Source organism: Nestor notabilis, unplaced genomic scaffold, assembly GCF_000696875.1.
Source record: "Nestor notabilis isolate BGI_N333 unplaced genomic scaffold, ASM69687v1 scaffold32033, whole genome shotgun sequence".
Lineage (NCBI taxonomy): Eukaryota > Metazoa > Chordata > Aves > Psittaciformes > Psittacidae > Nestor > Nestor notabilis.
In genome coordinates, this window is record NW_009922115.1 from 6,565 (window position 1) to 30,877 (window position 24,313).

The window sequence follows — 24,313 nt, forward strand, 5'->3', positions numbered from 1 at the left end:
ATGGGCTGGTTTTCTGTGCCTGTGCTCCTAACTTGGCTTCTTCTTCAGGTGGTCTGGAGTCAGGTAAGAAAACAAAGAATATGTATTCTCTAAATCATAGAGTAAGCAGCGCAGCTTAGGATGAGTTTGAGAGGAAAAGACAAAAGTGTGTTGCTTTTGCAAAATAAGAATTCTGTTGTCATCTGCATGGAAGAGAGAGAAAGATTTCTGTTTCCCTGGGGTCTTAGTGCTGCTATTTTTAATAGGCCTTGCCTGTACATGGGAAGAGCTTATCTTGCATTCCCCATTTAAGGAAAACATCCACTAATATTCAAAGCACCATTACCAGAATAGAAAGTCTGGGGCTAGGACCAAGATAAGTATTACAATTTATTTTGCTCCTCCATATTTGAATGGAAATAGGATTTTCATATTTTTTTCTATAACGTAATATATCTGATACTGAAATCGATGCCTTTTTAGCCACTGGGTATACTTGGATATGACTTTTCTCTGTTCCTCCAATCCAGCTGAACTATTTAATGCCAAAAAGTAACAGCTGAGATTTTGTATTTCCTGTCTTTTGCCATGAAAAGTAGCATTTTGCTCATCTTGTGATAATTTATTGTAGACACCAGGAATTTTGGTGACACACAGTACAACACGCACTCATACATCTCCCTAAGTCAAGAGCTCATGTCCCCAGCTTTGCCATAGTCCTCTTGTATCGCCCACAACCCCGACCCCACACTTCCCTTGTATTACTGCTGCCCATCAGAACTACCCTGTTCCTCTGTTTCCAACCTGGAAACTCAAGTCTTAGCCTTGTTTAAATTCCTCTACAGGCTTTGATAAAGCCTCTGGTAGGTGATGCAGGGTGCTACTACCATCTACAAGCTATTACCATCAAACTGACTCCTAATAACCAGCTTCTGTGTGAGAGAGGGGCTTCTGATCACTAGGACCAATTATTTCATTTCCATGTGCCTTATGACCAGGAAGAGCTTCTTTCTGGATGGCAATATTTAAAGTTATATGGTCTGGAGAAAACACTGATAAGTTAGAGTGTCTCATGCAAGCTGGTTGACTATACTCCATATGAAGTTCATGAATTTTCACCTGTGATTTATCACATCCTTGAATAGATGTCCAAGCTACATGAGGTGGATCATCTTTTGGAGCTGCCAGGACATCATGGTGGTGCCATGGATATTTTAGGGACAGATTAATTACCCATTTGTTTTCCACTGATTACTGAGTGAGTGTACTTACCTCAGTTTTACATGACTACAGAAAGTGAGGTGTTTCCCACCTGTTCAAGATGCACTAGGATTATTTGCTAGTTAAATGTGCTCACAAGCCATAGTTTGACTAACCTTCACTGTAATTTAATTCACATAAACCATGTTGTTTGCCAAAATTGAGGACTAATATTATAAATATTCAGAATTTTTTCTGTGTGTATATTTGAAAGTAGCAGTGATTAGACTAAATTATATTCCTCTTTGGTACACCTCAGGTAATATAACCTTCCTCTGTATGTGACTATGGACTGTGAATCTGTTGTTTATTTACAAAACTTTCAGAGATTAGAAATGCATCATATGGGTCTCAGTTGTCAGGCTGATAATGAGACTGAAGTCATTGCTACTCAAACAAGTAATATTTATACGCAGAGATACTCCTTTTGAAACGGAGTGCTTTGGTGTTGAGGTTCACAAGACTAAAGACCTAGTTTTGTTGAGAGGGAAATGGAAAGGAGTGATGGAAGGGATTCCTTCAGCATTAAACATTCAGTGACAGTTTTCAGATGCTGAGGACCAGCCTGGATTTCGGTTGGTTGCTGAATTTGGTACTCTTCAGTCATGGACTCACATTTTGGTGTCTGCATCAAAAGTACTGCTAGACTTAGCTACATTAACTTCTGTTTGTATGCTTTTGCTGCTGATAGAGGAGCTTTTCCATGAGCTAGCCATTTTTTACCTTTAGCACAGTTATGCTTTCTGATTAGTAGGTATGGATACATTGTAGTTTATAATTATTGAAAATGTAGAAACATTTCCCGTTGACGCTTATAAGGGGATTCAACATATAAGGGTATGATTCTTTCCTTCCATCAACGTTCTTTGACAGAAAAGACAATAACTTTGATTTCAATGATAATAACAATGATTTCAATTTTTTAATATTGCAAGCTATACCTGTCACTTTTAATTCCACGTTAGCTAGAAATCTGTGTGAGTCTTGGAGTTTAAAAGCAAATGAAGTCTTCAAAAGGTGTTACACACTTTCTTCATGTACTTTCAGCTTGTTTTGCAAGCTTCACTGTAATTCCAAAACTTGAATACATGCATACTGTCTTATGTATATCCAGTGATAACAAAATGTAAAGATAGGATATACATGCAGTAAAAACTTCGAAATGTAAGAGGAGTCTATTGACATTTTAAATATATGGATCATTTGGAAAAGATTTTTGGGGTTATTAAACTGTATCTCTATACAGTTATATGTTTATTCTTTTTTTCTGAAGTCCCCGTCCTTATTTTTCAAATATCAATGTAAACCTGTGTAGTACCAGCTAACTCAGTGAAATATGAGGTCAAAACAATCCTTCAGCATTTGCATCTGCCCAATTCTGGAAACATTTTTTCAATGGACTTGGTCACTTTTCCACAATGGGTTTTTTAGAGTTGGGTATCTTTGAATTTACCAAATTTTGAAACAGTGCAAAACTGTGAAGTGCTGAAACAGGGCTGATTCAGGAGAAATGGAACAGGACCACTGGAACAGGTTGCCCAGAGAAGCTGTGGCTGCCCCATCCCTGGAGGTGTTCACAGCCAGGTTGGATGGGGCCTTGAGCAACCTGTTCTAGTGAAAGGTGTCCCTGCCTGCAAGAAAGCTGACACACAAGCAAATAAACATTTCCAGTCAAATGAAGAGGCAGTGGGTCCGGTCAATCCAACACAAAGCCATATGCTACGTGCTGTTAGTTGAGCTTAAATCGCATCTCTAATACCGTTGCGAGAGTAACGCGAGCTGCATTTCATTATGTGCCTTTCTAATAATATCTTTTTTTCTTCCCCCTCCCCAGCCTGCTCCAGAGACAACTGGTGAGTTCTGTTTTGAAATCTATTTGCATGCATGGGAGGCAGTCAACAAAACCAGCTGCTCATAAACATCGCTAGGACAGACTCAGATTTATAATTACTGTTATTGTTATTGCATTAATTTTCACACTTCATAAAGATAACAGCAAGGGCTAATGTCCTACCTCACTTGTCTTTTTATTTTTCAGAACTAGATGTAGATGGAGGAATTGATCAAGACATCTTTGACATCAATGAAGGTTTTTTAAATTCACTTTCTCTTTTAATTTTTTTTGGGGTAATTTTTATTATACTGTAGCCACAGATCAATACAATAACTGAACGTTAATCTCCTTATCTCTTTAGCTTTAGGACTAAACCTTTTTGAGGGAGACATCAAACTTAACAGGGTGAGTTCAAACATAAAATATAAAACCAGAAACCTGTCATTGACTTACGCAACATAAAGTATCACTGGCATGGAAATGATTGATGCATCCTGCTCCTACTAACGATAAATGCTGTTTATGTAATAGTAAACTGAATATATTTGGGGATGGATTTCTACAAAATGTCATAAACAATGAAGGAGCCTGGTGCATTTGCGGAAACATTATCCAGGGTAAGGTCAGTTTAGCCATTAGACCAATATTATTAGTTTCTTGTTTACTGTGTTTCTTGTGTTGGAACTTCTAAGAGATTCAGCAGCACTGATCATCACCCAGACAGGTTTATATAAATGATTCTTCATTTATTTGTACAATATTTATAATAAGCTAGTTAGATTTACAGATGAGTGCTGCAAAATCATCATGTAAGTAGATTCACTAGAACTAATGGAAAAAATTAAATCCGTAACATGTTTTAAAGCCTCTGCCGAATATCCCTACCTGATCAATTAAAAAAATATATATATTTACATGACAAGTTACATCTCAAGAACACCTTGTAGAAATCCACAAACTGTCTTGAGCACCTGAAAATCAACAGTGTTTTATTCTCACTTTTGGTGAACTGCTTTGGCCTGAACATATCAGTAGAAGCAAGAACAGCACTTGCTAAGGACACAGGAACAAACCCTTGCATGATGAAAAATTAAAAAATTATTAATCTCTGTACAGTTGCCAGGACTTTAGATCTTAAGCTTCCCACAGGAGTTGAAGCTTTCATCACAAATCCGTTGAAATCTCAGGTAATTCCTATGGAGAAAATGCTGCAGAAATTCAAGACACTGGTAGAAGGGAGTGAAGGGATTTCAAACCCAAGCATTAGACCTCTATGTGACCTTCTGAAGTTTTTGAGCTGTTTGATGATATGTCTTAGATGGACGTGTAGGAAAAATGCTTTGCTTTAGCACTATTGTAGTCCTTGATCCTGACCTACATTTTACTGAGGACTGCATACTTTTTTTTTTCTCACATGCAGGCACGAAACTCCATCATTGGTGACAACTATCGGTGGCCCCACGTTATTCCCTATGTCCTTGATGATAGCCTAGGTACAGTATTTGCTCTTGATGTTGTCTGTATGTTGTGTTGATTGAAATGTTAAATACAGGTTGATAAATATTCTGTGGTGCCCTTTATTGTAAGCCTAGAGCAGGCTATTCCCCACAGCAGGATTTGGCCTGGGTACGCACAAGCAGCATGTATCACCTTAGTGTTGGCGCTGGTTCTCACCTCCTTTCTTGGATAGCTCTTATCCCGCCATTGCTATGGCTCAGAAAATTGATTTGGTTTTAAAAGCGTATGTCAGAGACATGAAACTCTACCAAGCAGAAATAAAAACAGGGCACCGAAGATCTTTTCAAAGCTGGAAAGCTTACCTGGCCATGTACATAAACTACAGCATCAGTGGCAAGTTGCCATTCTGGCAGACAACACAGTTTGCAATGGCACATTGCTGAGTCCCTATGTCTTAATCCAGCAAAAAGCCTTGCTTATTTTGATCAAAGATTGCTGGATTTAGACCCACTCTTAGGACTTGCTCCATGCAGATAATAGTACAAACCTATTGGCTCAGTATTGACGAGAACACTGTTTACATTGCAGAAATGAATGCTAAGGCACTCATCCTCAAGGCATTTGAACAGTATCGACTGAAAACCTGTATTGACTTCAAACCTTGGGAAGGGGAGAAGAATTACATACATGTATTCAAAGGAAGTGGGTAAGAGGAGTCATGTAAAACAAATTTCATCTGGTTTGCTTTCAAGCTATTTTCATGGCCAGTATTCACTCTAAAACTCATATATCTGATTATAATTTTGTATTTTTGTTGTGTCCATTTTACCAGTCTTTAACTGGCAATTATAGTAGTTTCCAAAACAGATATTACCTTGGTAGCAATCAATAATTTCTTGCTGATATTTCTTTTTAAATATAAGAAAAAATTGAGTCCTTTAAGAGTTAATTTTCTGGGCATGGTAAAAGATATCAGAAACAAGCCAATTATTTTCTTAACTGATCTTTGGATGTATGGAGTATTGCTTTCAAATGGTCATTCTTAATATACCTTAATTTAAAAAAAAAAATCCCAGCAATATGTTAGTTCCAGCTGTGGGACAATTAACTTTTTTGACTATAACAATGCATCTGAGCAATGTCACACCAGCATTCAGATATAACAACGTTTTTAAATGCTGCATAGCACTGAGATATTTAACAACGATTTCACTTTATTTACCTCTTTTGATGACTAGTTATGCTATTCCACCTTAAATTTTGCAAAATAAGACTCCATAAAGAATTCAGAATTGCCCCAGCTGCTTCACTTTCTCAGACAGTCTCTGTCAAAACAGTGCAACAAGAACAAAATATATTTCCACTCTATGTTGAAACATTTCTCTTTTAGAAAAGGAGATCAGGGAAAGCTTGATAGCCTGCTGAGGAAATTTACTTTCAGAAAATAATTTCCTGATATGAGAATGCATTCATAAATGGGAAAAGATTTTCTGATAATAAAAATGTTTCCATTTGACTCCTTCTGAGATATTTGTAGCAGATATTTGTTTCAGAATTTCTTCAGTCTCTGGCTTTTTATACTTTCTTCTCTTCATGCTGTACACATGACATTGAAACTCAACCCTAAAAGATGTGTAAGTGGATGCTTAGGGAGCAATGCATTTTCCTGTGCTAATGACTCTTGGGCTTTTTAAGCCAAATGGAAAACCCATGTAGCTAAATTTTTTAGTCCTTCATCACCTAAACTATGCATTGAATTTGCTAATAATTGTACCTGTAAAAGAACCACAATAGTTAGCCTACGGCAAGTGAGAGGCCTCTGCACAATGTTTCATTTATATGTCTATTAAAAATAGATGAGTCATGGTGATGAAGATGACAAGTCATTCTAGTTGGATAACATATCTTGTCCTCACTGCCTGGTATGTTGCTTGCCCTGAAATATTTCTATCATCTCAGGTGACACATTCTTAAAACAACTAATGCTCAGCAGCACTTTTTAAAAGGTTGGAGCTAAACAGTGCAGCCTCCTGAAAATGCCTGTCCACTTTCAGTGAGCTAGCTTTGGGCTGTACAAAAAAGTTATCAGGACTGACCCTGTATTCACTGACTTCCATTTCACCCCATGACTGTCTTGTGATACAATGGGACAAGGTGAAAGGTGGGTAAACCAACCCATTCCCCCTCTGCACTTCCTATTTACTATTACTATTTTTAATCAGTGAGGACTCTTCTAACTGCAGACTAAAGACCTCAGTCCAGAGGGTACAGTGCAGACAGAAGCACAAAAATCCTGGCAACACCAGCCAGGTTAATAAAGTTTTATCACACCAAGATAAAGTTGATACATCATCTTTGCATTTCCAATCTTGGTTTGCATCTACGAAACAGACAGAGGAAAGTGAGGGAATTTCGTGTCAAAAGGATTTGTAGTAGACCATAGAGTCTTCATCTGGATTATCCTTTTGAATCCAAATGAAGTCAGCCACAAAAGAAGCCAGCTGCTGTTTTGTTGTGTTGACTGCCCTGTGCAAATACACATTTGTAGACTCTGATGTACGTACATAGTGTCATCTCTTATTCTTCTCATGAATAGAGGACTCATTCAGCAGGAAATCTGGCATGGTCTGGAAGAGTCAAATGGTTAGCAGACCAGGGAGGATCAACACCATCTCTATTATTTCCACATGGAAAATCAGGTTTTCTTGTTCTCCTGGGGGGTGGTCATTTCAGCCCCTTGCCACTGTGGCACATAGCAAAGGGAACCCATACAGAAGTGAATTGATACAGATCCGTGACTAACCAGTTGGTGCTGGGAAGTCAAAGTGGCTATGTGCTGGTACTGGTGATCTGTGATACTATGGGAAGTTATTTGCTAGCAGTACATTAGTATAGAAATGTGCCTGAAATAAGTAGCATCATCACTACTAATGGCATGTATCTACTTACAGCCCGTCTTCTAAAAACAAGACTGTTGGGATTAGTCAGGGTGGATGCTTCCCTGATATCTAGCCTCTGACAGAGCAACTAGCAATGCAGAAAGCATAGAATCAGAGATACAGCTCTCATATACTTGGAAAACTGTGACTTCGTCCCATGTTTTCCCCTCCTGAAGACACTCCTAACAGGAGGTTCCAGGTACTCATTGCTCTGGAGTGCCATGTCGCACTTGCTTGGTTTTATTCTCAGTGCTGGGCAAAACAGACCATGTACTTACTCCCTCTGTGGCTGCAGAATGATGGTGTTGTAGGCATTTGGTAGTCTGAAGGGAAGGCAAAGGTGCATCCCCTGGTGTTCAGATGCTAATTTTGCCTGTAGCCTGCTGTGAAGCTGGGGGCAGCTGCTTTGGTATGAGGTGGACCCAAAACAGTGATGGACTCCTTAGACTTCTGCACAACACGAGAAAAAGCTCCATAATCAATGTGAGGCCTTGTTCGAGGCAAGCCTGTGAAATTATGGATGCCACATGTACTTCTTCTGAGGTGCCATACTGTGATTTTAATAAGTAATCAACAGCCAAGGCCTGTGCTGCTTTGTGGAAAGAGAAATACTGGGGAATACGTCGTACTAGTAAGTTACAGGGTTCGAAAGCACATGGTATGCTTGTGGTTTTGAATTTCTGGGGTGATAGGACTGCAAATCCTATGGCATATTTTGTGCCTGATTAATTTTATGTACTTCATTGGGTAAGTGTTGATTTATTTGCTGCATAAAATATCAATTTAAATGTAGCTCTCTGTGCTTGCTAGTTTGTGAACATGGGGTGCCATTTTATTGGCTTGTGCAGATAGCTCACTGAAATTTTTATCCTTTAATAAAAACTTCCAGCACAGCTGTGGTTTTGCTCTTCCTTGTGAGTGTGTCAGCAGCAAGTGCTCTAAAACAGCAACTCACAAATAGCTAGAAAGAAAAGAGCTTGTGAAAAGCACTATCAAATCTGCAAACCTTTTAGAAGGTAAACACAGCCACAAAGAAGCACGTCTTGCTTTGCAGCCACAGCCCCTCACAAAGCAAAAGGCCAAAACAATGAAGAGAGAAGTCATTGCAATGACAAAGGCAAGAGTGTGTGTGAACCTGGTTCTGCTTATGATAGAGACTGCCTCAAAATGCACTCGTAGTCACATACTGTGGTCCATCTGAAAACTGTTAATCTGAAGTAACTTCATTGCTCTAAATCATGTGTCCATAGTCTTTAATATTTACCAGAGTACCAATGAATCCTCATCAGTTTTCTTCAGTTGCAAATAGCTCAACATTCTTCTGCTAAAGAAAACTCATTAAAAACAGTGGGGGAACTGCTTGTTCATCAAAACAGAGCTGAATGTGAGAGGAAAGGATCCAATAAGGAAAAGTGCTCTCTGTAGCAAAATGTAACTTCAACACTCAGGTTAAAAATGTACCTGTTGAACAGATCGATTCTGGAGTTTGCATGGCATGGGGATGGTATGTATCTCACAAGGCCCTCTCTCATCTTATTTCAATGCTAGCTGCTGGTCCTCAGTGGGAAACCTCCAAGAGGGGTTGCAGGAGATCTCCATTGGAGCTGGCTGTGACAGGATTGCAACGATCCAACATGAGTTCCTGCACGCCCTGGGATTCTGGCATGAGCAGTCACGGTCTGACCGGGATGACTATGTGTCCATCATCTGGGAAAGAGACCCTTGCTTTTCTTTTCGGGCTCTGGTGTTAGGGATTTAGCTGTGGAACATCACTTCCAGCCATCCTTTGATGGTCACACTTTTCTCTTACCTGGACTTATATTTCAAAGCCAGTATATTAGTAAATTAAATATCAAGTGACACCTATTCAGGACAGAAAGCCTCGTTTGTGGTTACTGTGGTTATTCCTTGTGCCACAGCAGTTGCCAAAGCCGTAACTAGAGGTCTGAGTCTTGTTATGCTACATGTAGTACAGCAGAGCAGCAGAAGGGAATAATTTGGTTTGTTAAAATGAATACCCTGAAAGCACTGTTAGTCTGGGAGCCATTAACAAAACAGAAGTTACTGAAAAATAATTCCACTCTAAAAACACCAGTGTGACCAAAGGCAGTAGAAAATCTCTAGTGAAAACACTGGTCATCCATCCTCTTTCTCGCTAACACCTGGTGCATGCAGTAGAGCTGAAACAGCAGAGCATGCAGTGAGGGTGTGCAGGTAGGAGAGACCCTTCTCACAGTCTGCATCTCACGAGTAGTTACTTTAGTGATGCACCTTGTGAAAGTAAGAAATGGTGTATTTGGTACAAGCCTGAGAGCTGGCACAGGGCTCCTTGGAACTCTGCTCAGTCTCTGCCTCTTCAGCTTGCCATTGTCCTCTGTGACTTTCAGGCAGTTCAAAAATGAAGATACACAGACTTGATGTGTTCCTAACGTAGGTACACACAGAAGGCTGAAAAAATAGATAATGATTAAGTCTGGTGCAGTCTTATTTAGTTGTGATCAATATTCAGGTGCATATACAAGCATACATTACAGAAAATTACTTAGCTTCTGTTATTTGATTTCCATTACATGTTGCTGACTCTTGAATGACAAGTTGCACTATTGTTAGCCATTTGAAACTGCTGCATCTTTTTTACACTGACCAGAATATAGCTACTGTATTCTGACAAATTTAAAACTTTACCTTCCATTGGGTAGTTAGTAATGGAGTTTTGCTCATACTCCAGAAAATATCTGTAAAGTTAAATTCTGGAAGCTTATCTGATGCCAGTTCTAACTGGTTTATTGTGAGCTAAAATGACCAGCAATTATATATTAGAGAATACAGGTTAGAAACAGAGATTCACTGCAGTTGCAAATTGCATTAATCTGAATATGAAACAATATCTCCACTTTTGGATATCGTAGGCCCATCAAAGTTTACAGGTATTTTCACAGGAAAAAGATTTCTGTTAGCAAAAAGCTTTGTTTCATCCAGCAGAAGTCATTGTGTTATGTTCCAGTGGCTGAAAGAGGAAAGTAAATAACTCTAGACTAGAAATAAAATAGTTCTACAGAGCAAGGACAAGTAAATGACTACAAAAAGTACTCGGGGATATGATAGATTCTCTGTCACTTTAAGTTTTTACACAAAACTTGGTCCTCTTGGGCAACAAAAAATCTTTATTTTTGTTTTTCTCATTTAGGTAGAGAACATAATTTCAACAAATATGATGATAAAACATCAGACTCCCTGAATGTCCCTTATGACTATACTTCTGTGATGCACTATAGCCAGAATGCATTCAGGAATGGAACCGAACCCACCATCGTCACTAACATACCAGACTTCATGGAGGTTATAGGGCAGCGAATGGATTTCAGTGATTATGACCTCCAGAAACTGAACCGGCTGTACAATTGCTGTAAGATTCTCCATTGCTTTTAAACTTTTTTGCTTTTGGCATCTGAAAGAAAAGAGGGTGATACATACTTGCTGGACTCATCCGGGCACCAGTGAAAGAGATGCTAACATATTTGGAGAAGTGAATTGTGTTAAAACCACCATAAATAACAGTACAGCTAGAAATAACATAGGCCTCCTGCAGAAGCACTGCTGTGCAGCAGTTTTCTGTGCAACTTTATCTGACCTTGGTTAAAAACCAGCTTCACTCAGCAGCTGATTCTTGTTCATCCCTCAGGTGGCTGTTCAAAACATGTGCTTCTGCACAAAGCTTTCTGTTTTTTTTTTCCTCCATTATTGCACCGCTGTTGCTCAGACACTGTACAGAAATTAGGATCTTTGCTGTGGCTATCATACCTACTCCGCTTTCACAGAATCTGTGAGACCGCCTGTGTTCAAGCAAATAGGCTATTGATGCTGTTCTGAAGAAAGTGCATGCTTTTTAGAGCATCTCTTACAAAGTGGTCAAAAGAGTTATTTTGCTTATGTGGGATTTATTTTAGAAAGTTGAGTGAAAGTAAGAGACAGAGAAATATAGATAAGTCTATTACCAAACTGGAATGTAATTCTGTAATTATGACTGTGTCAAACGTGCCCTGGCACTCAGATGAAAACTGTTATCTCGCTGCCTTAATATCAAGTAGTGAGTACTGGTTTACAATTATATTTTAAGCCTCATTCTAAGATACCTTAAAAAATTATCAAACAGTTTTATTAAAACAGTGCATTTTTTTGAGTATACAATTCTGCTGAAAATATTTCTGTTCATGTAGGTCTAAACTGAACACACACTTACATGCATTCTTACCTTCTAGCACTTGGTGCACAGTCAATCAGGTGTACAGTGGTTACAGCCCAGGATGTCTTTAACAGTGAATGGGGTCCTTCTTCCTCCTCCTTAATCTTATATACTTTCCATCATTCTTGTGCATTACATGAATACTTCATCATGTTTTAACTTCATCCTTAACCCACAGGTACATTCCCTGTGTGAAATAAGCCCCAGTCATGTTGAGATTAGCAACAAAACTGCCACCACCTTCAGTGCAATCAGGATCTTCCCTGCTGCCTAGTCTGTCTCTTGGCTTTGTATAGTGTCCATGATATTTACAGAGCCATAAAGTGCTCTTCAGATGACCTACCATTTGCCTAAGTGGCCCCTGTGCCAGGGAGGATGGGTCTCACCCTTGCCCACCCAGTTGCTAGGCTTTCAGGTTTGAGGGAAGATTGAGAATGCCAAACATGGTTTGGGTGGCAGATATCTTCCCAGAGGAATGAGAAGATTACTTATGTTGCTGAACATGATTCAAGGGAAAAATTAAGATTTACTTCTGCTAAAGGCCTGTGTGGTTAGGAAGCTGCATTAAAAATGGCAAACTTTGTTCTTATATTGAAAAAACCCACAACCTACAGCGTAAGAAATCGTGACTGATACTTTAGTGCTGGTTCTCATCTTTTTTCAGGACTGTCTTTCAGGCCATATGATAACAGTAGATTTTAGTCTGTTTTACCCTTCTAACAAAACTGACCATCAGTTTTCCACCAGCACTCATCCCCCATGTATTTTCTTCCAAGTCCAGCCTTTCACTACATACCAAGAAAGAATTGGCTTTTGGTGCAGATGGAGTTCAAAACCTCTCGCAAGCAGTGCCTGCTTACCCTGTTTCAGGAATTAATCTAAGAAATAAGTCGTAAGCTATTAGGTCTTGCTTTTCTCTCTTTCTGTTGCTCAGGTCACCACTCCATGCCAGCCAGCACTGTCTAATTAAAGTAGTTAGGCTACTTCTTTTCTGTTTGGGCAAATCAATTTCATATTTTGGTTTGTATTTGGATTTCAAAGAGTTCTTTCATCTAATACTGTCCCTTTTTGTTTACCTTCTTTCTCCAGCAGTCAGTATAACGTTTACCATTAAAATCTTCTCTCAATTTTTACATCACACCAATAGTGTGTCTTAGGAGGTATCAGTCACACAACACTTCTGATAGTCTTGCAGCTCTGGAGGACTGTTAGCTTTCTATGAGGACAGTACAAATATCTCAGCAGTACAACTGATTTGGCAGCAGCTCGTACATAAGTGCTTCCCTGAGCCACAGCCTAAATGAAGCATTTGGCATGCCATTGAGGTCGATTTTTGTGATACTCAAGGTCCTTTTTGTGGTGCAATGAAACCTTTAAACCTTCCACAATATTTTATATGTACTTTGAAAAGCAGTTTATTATATGACTTGTTTTCACATCTTGGCTGGCGTTACACAGAGCTTAGACATGGTACAATGGGAAACAAAAGTAAGATCAGGAATAAACCTGGACTCTGTCTTCCCTTACTCATCCAGGGTTTGCTTTAGACAGAGAAAGTATTTCATACAGTGTTCTCCCTTTCCCATTCAACTGCACAGTCTTCCTTTACCTAATTTTTCACTTGTTATATGCCAGACATTTTAAAAATTTGTATGAAATGAGATATCCACTGGTCCCAAAGGTACCTTTGCCAAATGTTATCTTTTTGTTTTCTGTTCAGCATTTTGAAAAATCAAGGTTTGCTTATTGCAGTGAATAACTTCTGGTCTGCTGTATTTCAAAATAAGCACTCCAGTTCAAAATCTATGCCCATGTCTGGACCAGCCCAGAGAAAGAAGAATGAATGGGAAGTCTCAGGACCTTTTGACAGTGTGAAAGTTGGTGGGTTGTGGCTAGTATTAACATTTCTTTTGTAAATAAAAAATGTTATCTGATAATTAGCTGGCACCCTTCTGTGCTTGCTGAGTGCCCAGAGTGGTCCTGACAACATCTTCTTATTAATGTCAGAGTTAATCGCCAAATGCTTTGAGTTCCAGAACATTATACTTATGAATGTTGATGGTAAGCGAAGCTGCTGATTATTTGGTGTTTGCATTTAGTCTTTCTCTGCCCTTGTCTTCGGACATTCAGACTTTAAATGTATGTTGTGTAATGGAGATTCACAACTTTTTCTTTCTTTTTTTTTTTTTTAATGTTATAGCCTCCTCCCTGAGTTTCATGGACACATGCAGTTTCGAACTTGAAAGTATATGTGGCATGATTCAAAGTTCTGATGATAACACTGATTGGCAGCGTTTGTCTCATGTTCCTGCTGGGCCATATACTGATCACACTAATATGGGAGAATGTGAAGGTATGAGAAAAACCTGTTCTTATCTCTCTGGCAATTATATTCTGCAGAGGTATGTGAGCTGACTTCGATCTTGGCCTTGCTCTCTGTTTAGTTGTTAACAAATCAGTTTATTTTTTAACTAAGCCACATAAATCTACATACTCAGGGATAACATTCAGTCTTCTGCTTATTTGAGAAGATTGAATGTCCTTATCTCTTTTCATTTGTTTTCTAGTCTTAGTGTCACATGCTGACATGAGAACTATATAAAATGTTCTAACCTATGGTACAGGCACACCAGAAAGACTGCTGTTTTCTGAATAATTGCTCAGTAAATCCTTAGAAAGGATTGGGATTTAGAAATTACGTATATTATCCCAACTCAGGTGAACAGTTAATTGAGAATGTAGTCGGTTGTTTCTGAACCTGTCAGAAAAAAACTTCATGAGTTCAAGAGCATAAACCAGTCCTCCAGAGGGAGACTCAATGGTGAATTACTGGCACTGACTAAAAAGTACAAATTGCAAGAGACTGTAAAAAGGAGAAAAAAGGTTCAAGAACAGTTCTGCCTCTGGAGAATGTGAACAGGTAACAGTCTGAGGGTTTGTACAGAATCTACCTCACCCCGACTTGACCATGTCTTCTTGTGTTATTACAATACAGTGTTAAGAATAGCAGTACACTAGGAAAATTCTGTTTTCTTTCTCCTCTGCTATTCATTTCTCATTGACTTTTGACAGATTCTGGCTACTTCATGCATTTCAACAGTGGCACTGGAGTAGAGGGAAGCACAGCTATCCTGGAGAGCCGTATTCTGTATCCCAAAAGGGGCTTTCAGTGCTTACAATTCTATTTCTATAACAGCGGTCATGAAAGCGATCGGCTGTATGTCTGGGTCAGGGAGTATACTTCAGCCCATCCAAATGGTACTTTGAGACTCATTGAAGAGATAAAAGGTATGGAATAAAATTGCATTTTGGTTTAATCTATACTCAATATCCTTTTCAAAGTAGTGGGGGAAAATATTGTATTGAAGTGACTCATCTCCCAGTGTTATTCTTTAGCTTCTTCTCTTACTGTGTAATTGATTCTCTGCTGGTGAAATTATACTTGATGGATCTTCAGTCAGATTTTCCTGTAATATAATCAATTACCACAAATTACAAACTCTTGCATTATCAAGATTGTTTTCTCACCAAAATAGTTAAAATTCCGTGAGTAGTCATTTTAGCTGTTCCAGAATTGCTGGTATCAATAGCAACCGATGAAGTTGGTCATTAGAGTAAATTGCAATGAGTAAAAAAGTAATAATAAAGAAATGGAAAGTGTAAGTGCCCTGGAATACCAGACATACTATCTTAAAAAAGATAAATAAAATTTAACTTACTTTTTAAACAAGGTTTGAAATGACTTAACTGAAATATATGGGCAGCAGATCAAGATTTGAGTTGTAGTTTGAAGGAAATCTAGTTCTTGTGTTTTTAGGAGATTATGGCCTACGGCATGAGCAACTGAGGTCAGTTAATGGACAAGAGCTCTTTAAGCTCGAATTGCCAGAGTCACCTTATGATTAAATTGCTTTCTCAAATACTTAACTATCGCTTTGTCTCCATTACAGCTACAACTATTTCAATCTTCTGGTTACCTAAGGGTCTGAGTAAGTTGTTTTACAAACAGGTTATCAAGTCCACTTTTCTGCCTCTTCTTAACCCTTTAGGTTCAGATGCTGCTGGTGCCTTTTTTTCATTTCTTTTTTTCATTCTTTTCTGCACCCTCATGCTTTCATCATCCCTGTGTGTCATCAGGAATCCTTAAAGTAAGTGTCAAGGCTTCTGAGGCAGATGCAGATTTCAGATCAGTCTGGGCTCTCCGACCTCTTTCAAACCCTACTTTGAAGCCAAGATTAATTTCTCTACAGTTCAGCCTCCTTCATAAATACTCTTTCATATATATTAGGTCCCATATCTCATTCTTTCTCTCCCAAGTCCATAATTTCCTTTTAAGTCTTTGATCTCATATGTGTGTCCAGATGGGCATCCTACTTTGACAATCTCTGGTAAAACTTTCAGGAATGGTTTGAGATAATTTTTTTCCTGCAACCTGTTTACTGGTCTCATGTGAGAAGTTACCCTCACCAGAGCAGTCATCAAACTGGAAGAAACAGTGACACTGCAGCCCTTTCCATCCATGGTCTGACATCCTGGCTAAGCTGCTCATGGCTTTGCAATAAACTACCACCCTTGAGAGGCTGAGAGATAAGCCCTGAACCCTTTCTGCTGGTCTGTGGACATACAGTGCACATACTATTAACAAAGGATGTCCTACTTTCATCTGCCTTACAAGGCCCCTGTGCAGAGGTCTTTGCTTTTGTGTACACTGCTCCTGTAGTCAAGTGGAATTTGCTAGTGTAGGCACTTTTGGATGCAGCATCAAACTCGCAGTGAGGTTTTATCACATGAAGTAGGTTTTGCAAATGAGTGGTTTAATTTGAACTTAATACCATTTATCATTTGATGGATGGAGAGTGCTTCTGCGTAGGCAAACTTCTGATGCAAAACCAACCAAACGAACCAATCTTGTGGTTCTAGGCTCCCAGAATCCCCTTAGCATTTTTTATTGAGACATGTTAATTTGGATATATGTTGTTCTGAAGTTTCTTCTTTTTAATAATAGAGGTGACAGCCATCTTTGTGCATCTAATTATCACAACATTTGGACTAATTTAATGCAGTGTTCTTTAAAAATATAAAAGAAAAAACTGTCTTAAGAATGATTAACACTGTTTTCACTCAAATTACAGAGCTGTTATGCATATTAAATCTGTTGAAAATTTGAATTGAGAAAATATGATCTTGCACTGAAAAAATAACATCTACAGGATAAATATTCCATCACTTTAGAGCCAGTGAAACTAAGAAATTCTTAGACAGTGTTGGTATGGGATCCGTAGACCTGTGCAGTGTTCGACTGTATTTGCTTACTCAGAAATGCTTACTCTTGTTTTTCAGGTTCACCTGCAAGTTACTGGCAACTCCATCATGTTTCTTTGAATGTCACAAGTAAATTCCGGGTTGTGTTTCAAGGCATGAAAGGAAGTGGCTTATCAAACGGAGGCCTCTCTATTGATGACATCAACTTGTCAGAAACTCAGTGTCCCCACCATGTCTGGCATATCAGAAATTTCACACATCTCCTCAACACAAGTCCAGCAGGGACATCAGGAAGAATATACAGTCCACCTTTTTATTCAAGTGAAGGATATGCTTTTCAGGTCAGCTTGTATGTAAATGGTACCATCGATAACCCCTTTAATTTGGCAATTTACTTCCACTTGATTTCTGGAGCAAATGATGATCAGTTGCAATGGCCCTGTGCATGGCAACAAGGTACCATGATTCTGCTTGACCAGCATCCTGATATTCGTCAACGGATGTCAAACCAAAGAAGTGTAACAACAGACCCTCTGGAATTATCAGGTTAGTTAAAATCAGACATTCTATCCAGTACATTTAAAACACAGCCAAAAGACAAGGAGTCAGTTTTATTCTTTGTGTAAATTAGTGCAGGTTTTTCAGCTTCTGGAATGTTTTAATTGTTTGCAGCAACAATATAAAAGATCCACAGACCAGAATAAATGAATCATACAAGTAGATTAAGCTGGGACCCTGGATTTTAAGGTTGATTTGCATAAGAAACTGGTGGATGATCCACTCCTAAAATTTCTCCCATATGCTCTGTGAAGATGCATTTATATCTGCTTTAATGAGAATGGAAGTTTTCCAGAAGGCTTGAGAAGAAAAATACTGAATTAACAATACACACAGTTCATACCAGATAAAAGTGCAGCTATTAAGCAAATCCCTGCCCTCCTTGTAAAAGTTACAGTGCTGTCAGTGCATATTTCCAGATGGACAAAGTACTGATTCATATTACATAATCTGTACTTGTTCAAGGTGTGAGGAGATAAGGAGCAATTGTCCTTAATAACTCGGAAAGGAGGCAGTGGAAGATGTAACTATGAGAAATGGTAGGAATCTCTATAAAGAGAGATATTAAAACACACCCCCTTCAATAGTCATCATTGGATAAATATTGGATTTAGTCCAAAATTACTTTCTGCAATGATGTAAGGGTCTTACCAAAAGAAACCACCTCCACCACTGAATTACTTTCCTGGGCCTTCAGACTGTAACATTAGTGAAGGAAGGAAGGAAGGTGTAAAAACATCTAATTCACAGTATTATTTTTAAAATGATTTACATCAATTTTTCTAGGACACTGTCTCTACATGAAAACAAAGCAGGTCACCTGGAAAGACTAAATGTCCTCCCTATAATTGGAAAATGCAGCACACCAGGTCCTCCATAGATAGATGGACATCTGAAGGGGGCCTACAAGGATGCTGGGGAGGGACTCTTCGTTAGGGACTCTAGTGGTAGGACAAGGGGTAATGGGTTTAAACTTAAACAGGGGAAGTTTAGATTAGATATAAGGAAGAAGTTCTTTACAGTGAGGGTGGTGAGGCACTGGAATGGGTTGCCCAAGGAAGTTGTGAATGCTCCAACCCTGGCAATGTTCAAGGCCAGATTGGACAGAGCCTTGGGCTCTGTGGTGTCCCTTCTCCTGGCAGGGGGGGTGGGGACCCTAACTATTCTATGATTCTATGATTCTATGATTCTATAAACGTGCTCTGCTGTTATAGCCACAGTTTGCACTGTGCTCCTATGTTTATTCATGTATTGCTGATAGCCCCAGATTCCCAAGAGAAGCCATGTAACTCCTACCCTTTCCCTAACCACCAGAGTTGTTGGAGTAGGCAGTTTCTTCTCCCTCTGTCAGATATTTTCATAGACAATCAGGCTCGGCTTTGAGATTTAGAACAGGGTTTAATGGAGGGGACATCAGTGGCCTGTGGCTGTTCAGGTTGTTCAAGTACCCTTTGCCCTTTGTCCTCATAAAGAGATGCTCTTTTTTGAGGAGCACTGAATCAATTCATTTTACAGATGATTCATGTTCTACTAATCTTTTTGCCCACTACACTTTAAAAGAACTAAAAAGAAAATACAACAGGTTTTCAACCAACTCTTCAATAACCCAATCTCCAGCAGGTTCTTTTCTCAATACCTTATGCTGAACCAAGCTGTTGAAGATTCCATTAGTGTGGAATCTCAGGCAAAAAATCTGCAAAAAACTGTAGGCAGGTTCAGCATTGCTCCTACTACTTGAGTTTTAAGTAATTTATTGTCTTCTCCATAATCATGATAACCATAAGCAGCTAAGGAGAAGCAGGCAAAGTAGGATGCAGTCTGCCTTGCTTGTTGAGAGAGGCTTCCGTACTTTTTTGCACCAGAGATTATCTAAGAAGAAAGGGACCCTAATGAGAAAGAAATCCAGAGTGGTCCCACACTCATATTCAGTTAATTTATTTTTTTTCCAGAGACCTCATCAACTTATTTTTGGGATAGGCCAGATAAAGTGGGATCCATCGCATCTTTTCCTAATGGAACTACATTCATGAGAGGTCCAGGAAGTGGAACAAGTGTATTTTTAACTCATCAGAGACTTAGAAGCCGCAACTTTATTAAAGAAGATGGCATTTATATTCTTTTAACAATGGAAGGTATGTAAACATTGCTGATATTCTTTATGATACAGTAAAAAAAGGAGTGTCACATACTTACCAAGTCATTAATGATGTAGATATAGATACACATGATGTACTTTGATGTACTTTTGGCAGCTTTCCAGTTTTGGAACTACATGTGTATCTAAAGTCAAATCATATGTTTGTGTATAGGTATATGCACTGTATAATTCCTTTATGTCATATGAAGATATATACAATTATGCTAATCCTGTGCAAATTATTTTGAATAGAATATTTTGAATACATTTTTCTGTTTCTGAAATAATTTAGAGGACATTTCCAAAATACATCATGCTCCTGAAAGGTAAAAAAGACTATTTATCCATTATACCTGTGGACAGGCTCTTTTTACTATTAGAACTTGTCATTAGAATAAGAGTAAAAATAGCATGAAGATCTTATTTCTTGTGTTTTTATCATGCAGATATATCACATCTACTATCAACTCAGCCAAGTATTTCACCCACCCATATTGTGAATACACCCAGTGCCAGCACCACCAAACCTACCTCTAATGCCACTGCCACCACCAGGCCCACAGCTGCCACCACCAAGCCCACAGCTGCCACCCAGCCTACCACCATGACAACACCCTCCACAACAGTCTCTGTCACTGAAAAGCCAGAGATAGAGACTCCAGATTTCTGTCCAGACAACCCTTGTGAAAATGATGGTGTCTGTGTTATTGTAGATAGAGCACAGGTGTGCAGGTAACCGCCTTTATTCACTCTGAAATGCCATTTCAGAAAGAGTAATGAAAGTTTCTAGTAGAACAAATCTTTGTTCCTAAGGAAAGGAAAGACTGATTAAAGCAAATATTTCCAACTGCTACTGTGAGACTAAACTTATGACCAGTTTGGACAACAAAGCTCCTAACTGCAGCATTTGACCATTTGAAGTACTCTACTTGACTTCTCTGTAAATTGTATTTTAAATGTGTTTATCGTTTTCAGTAATGTCTTAGTCCAATGTTATAAAGTGGACTGTGCACCTCCTAAGAAGTCTCTATAGCAAAATTTAGAAGAGTTAAATATAAATGCAGTTGAAACGAAAGAGCATTTGTGTCAGTAGAAAAGATGTTTAATACTTCTTAGGCTGGAAGCAGCATAGACATTATTTTAGAATTTGATTCAGAAATATCATGTAGGCCAAATTATGACCATGAATTACTGAAGTCTAGTCGCTCGTCTTTGAAACCAGCAGTGAAGGCTGAGGCCTAAAAACTTTGTTTGCCCTGCAGGAAAATTAATGTCAACTCTTAGTTAATTCTCTGCGGATGCATTTATGTAACTCACCTGGCTTATTAGCATTGTTCCAGGTCTCAAACAAGCTCTAACACTGAAGATAGTAACCTTGTGTGATGCTATGCCAGGGCGGGTAGACTGGGGGAGTGCTGTGAGGCAAACATCTAAAGGCCAGGAGCAACAAGAGTCAGGATGACTCACTAAGTGTTATATCTCCCCATTTAGAAACCTTTTGAAAAACAATTCTTGTGCAACCCATCAGAAGGAGGTCACAAATATGAGTAAATGTCAAGAAGCTGTTCCAAGAAGACAAAAAAGTTATGCCGAATGTTATGTCTGATTTTGAAATTATGGAAAGAGAACATTTATTTTCTGATATATCTGGGCTGTTTGAAGTTTTAGCGCCTATGATGTGACCTGCTTTCTGTCCTAGAGAATTATGTGACCAGCAGTCAGTTTACACTCTGATTTTCTATTGAGAAACGAGGGGGAATGTGATAAAGAGCTCTGTTTAAGCCTGATGACATGAAGTCCCCCAACAGTCAGTATCTTCACAGTGCACTGCAAATGGACTACTTTTCAGGGTTGAGGGTAGTTCTGAATAAATGGCTTGGCTTAGACAGGAACTAGAAAAACAACACGTAAGGAACAATTTGGGTTAAAAAGATAGGGGCAGGTGTGCACTCAGTGGTACTGCACAGATATTTTTTAGAGTTAGATCATGGGACCCTTGCATGCTCACTATAAAATGTTTCGGAGCTGATTGTGATGCTGAATAAGGTGAAGGAATCTAGCCCTGGAAGTTGGTTTTAGTTCTAAATGACTGCTGGGATTTTAATTTCTTACCTTCCTCTTGGGAGAGGGCAGAGGCAGCTCATACAACTCCTTTAAATTTGAAAATTATCTCCTTTCTGCAATAACAAGGTCTCATCAGATCATGCCGTACCTACTAGTGGAGAAGCACTGAGCAGGGAAAGGGGAATGTGGTGGGAACACCTTCAACTAGCTCAGTCCTTGAACTGGGAAATTCCTGCAGCTAAGTTTTGGTTCAGCTGCTATCTGCCAGAAGCGCTTTGAGAGGCCATCCTGTGGTCTCCTCCCTGTTTATCTCACAGGTTCAAACTGCTGAATAACGTGAGCTGAGAAATAAAAAAAACTCTAAAGAACATATGGGGAAACAGGAGGATGATGTTTCCCAGCGGGTGGTAAATGTAGATTGATTGGATAAAAATAGCAGTGTAAAGCTTCTGGACCAGTTGCCCCATAAGCTTGTTCAGCTCCTTCCTACAAAGGCTTTTTGAAGAAGATGGAATGGTTTTGTGTAAAAGCTGAGCATGATAAAAGGCAGAACTGCATCAGGATTTCAGGCTAATTAGTAATAGTAGAAGCAAATATTACATGACATTGGTCCCAGTGACGGGTATCAGTTTCATGGAGCAGCAAGAGAGTTTTCTATCAACAGAAGTACTATAAACTTCAAGGAAAAGGAAGCAGAGAAGTGAACTGAGTGATCCAGAGGGCATCTTCATTGGTAACAAAAGATGGTCATTCTGTTGCAGCAGCTCTATAGTTCAGCTGCAGACAAGTGTTAAGCAGTCAAAAGGTTCAGGATGGTGCTTGGGTCTTCCGGCAAAGCCTCTCTCTGAAGACATGACCTGAAAAACAGCAGGAACCTGGAAGAAGCACATGTGTAAAGGCAGTTGGCCACTCAAGACAACTTTAAAATAGAAGTCCATTTTCAGATAACTTCATTATGCTTTGGCCTATAGAAACAGTGCATCAGAGATGCAGTTTTTCTTAAGTAGACCTTTTCATGCCTTTAATCTTTAGGCAGTCCTAGCACACATTTGTTCTTTTACTTTCTAGATGTCCCGCTGCTGAAAACTGGTGGTACATGGGAGAAAAGTGTGAAAGGAAAGGCACAACTCAAGAAAATACTGTAATAGCTGTTTCTTCAGCCATAGCTGTATTTGTTGTAATGCTTATTGTCACTATCACAACTGCAGTGTGCCTTAAAAAGAAATACAGCCGAAGAAAGGGAAATGGGGAGAACCTGACTCTAGAGGTAAGTATTCTGCCTCTTTTAACAAATATATATGTATGCACACACATATTTACTAAAAAGTAAACAATCAAATTCAGTAAGAAGTAAACTGGAAGATACCACATTTTGGAAGTCTGAAGACTACAGCATAGAAATTAAAGAGCTCAATGAATTGCTACTAATTTATCAAACACCAAAAAGCCACTTCATCCAAAACCTGTTCTTGTCCATCCCCAGCACCCTGATGGCAGACTGCCTGGAGTGGGAGAGTGTGAACAAAGGGGCTTATTTTCAATTTGTAACTAAATTGTGTTTTTCACTTAGTGGACTTGTGTTTCGTCTATTATGTCATTTTCTACTAAAGATCACCCCTTATAACACCTGGATATGGTGCTAAAAACGCCAACCCAAAATATCAAAGCAAAAAGCAAATCTAAAAATCAGTTTCCCCATTCAGTGGCAATTTTTTAATGCAAGGAACAAAACATGACTTAGGGGAGAAATCATGACTTAGGGAGAGGTAAAAGAAGACAGAAGGTTAAAACTATGTGAATGACTGGATCAGAAAGACCATGTAGTGAATAGCAGCAGCATTTGGGCAGGTTCTGACAGTAAATTTCATAAAGTCCAAGGCACATGGACTCTTAGTTTAAATAGAGACTTAAAACTTGGAAATAGTAAGAGTGACATAGCTTAGAGGGACTCACAAGGCGCAGGAGAAATTCTCTAAGCAAATTGAAGAAGAGTAGCCTTCCAGACAGCAGAATTCCATTTTTAATTTTGTAGTAATATCCTTTGTGTGATATCCTGTTGGGGCGCAGTACCTCTGAGCAATGCTAGATACTTGACAATTTATGACCTTCCAATAGATAACTTTCATTTCTTTGCAAGTAATGCTTTTAGAGTACATACGTATTTCCCTTCCCTACACTCTTTTAAGATATGATTCTTTTTTTTCTTATTTAGGCTACAACAGCCTTCTGAAGATAATGCAAACAACCATCAAAGACACAAGATGAACATCACTTGAAAACCACAACTACGTCATTGTTCTTTCTATTATTTTTATCTTAACCATCACGATAAAGGCTTATAAAGTCTGGAAAATAATTCATCATCTGGATAAAATACTGCACTAAAGTCAGTGTGTGTCTGACAGTGTTGTTTATTGCTCAGCAAAATGAGAATATGTTGTATGACATGCCTTTAGTCTACCGGAACATGAAGAAAACATGTAAAACTGCATCCTGACTTTCAATCAGCACAGTGAAGTCTAGGTTGCTTTCTTATCATCATACAGATGTCTATAATAAAATGGTGTTGGACCCTGTAA

The 24,313-nt window shown here is 38.9% G+C and overlaps 1 protein-coding gene across 1 annotated transcript; it reads left to right on the top strand.

Moving 5' to 3' along the window:
• On the top strand, positions 1-23,001 carry MEP1B (meprin A, beta; the record flags this gene model as incomplete). Its single annotated transcript, XM_010011452.1, has 14 exons — positions 1-63; positions 3,074-3,092; positions 3,278-3,328; positions 3,435-3,476; positions 4,486-4,566; positions 5,120-5,237; positions 9,019-9,188; positions 10,649-10,876; positions 13,914-14,066; positions 14,786-15,001; positions 17,054-17,521; positions 19,483-19,665; positions 20,117-20,402; positions 22,803-23,001. Coding segments are annotated over exons 1-14 (2,277 nt in total), but the record flags the coding sequence as incomplete, so codon positions are not given.
• Positions 23,002-24,313: the final 1,312 nt, after the last annotated feature.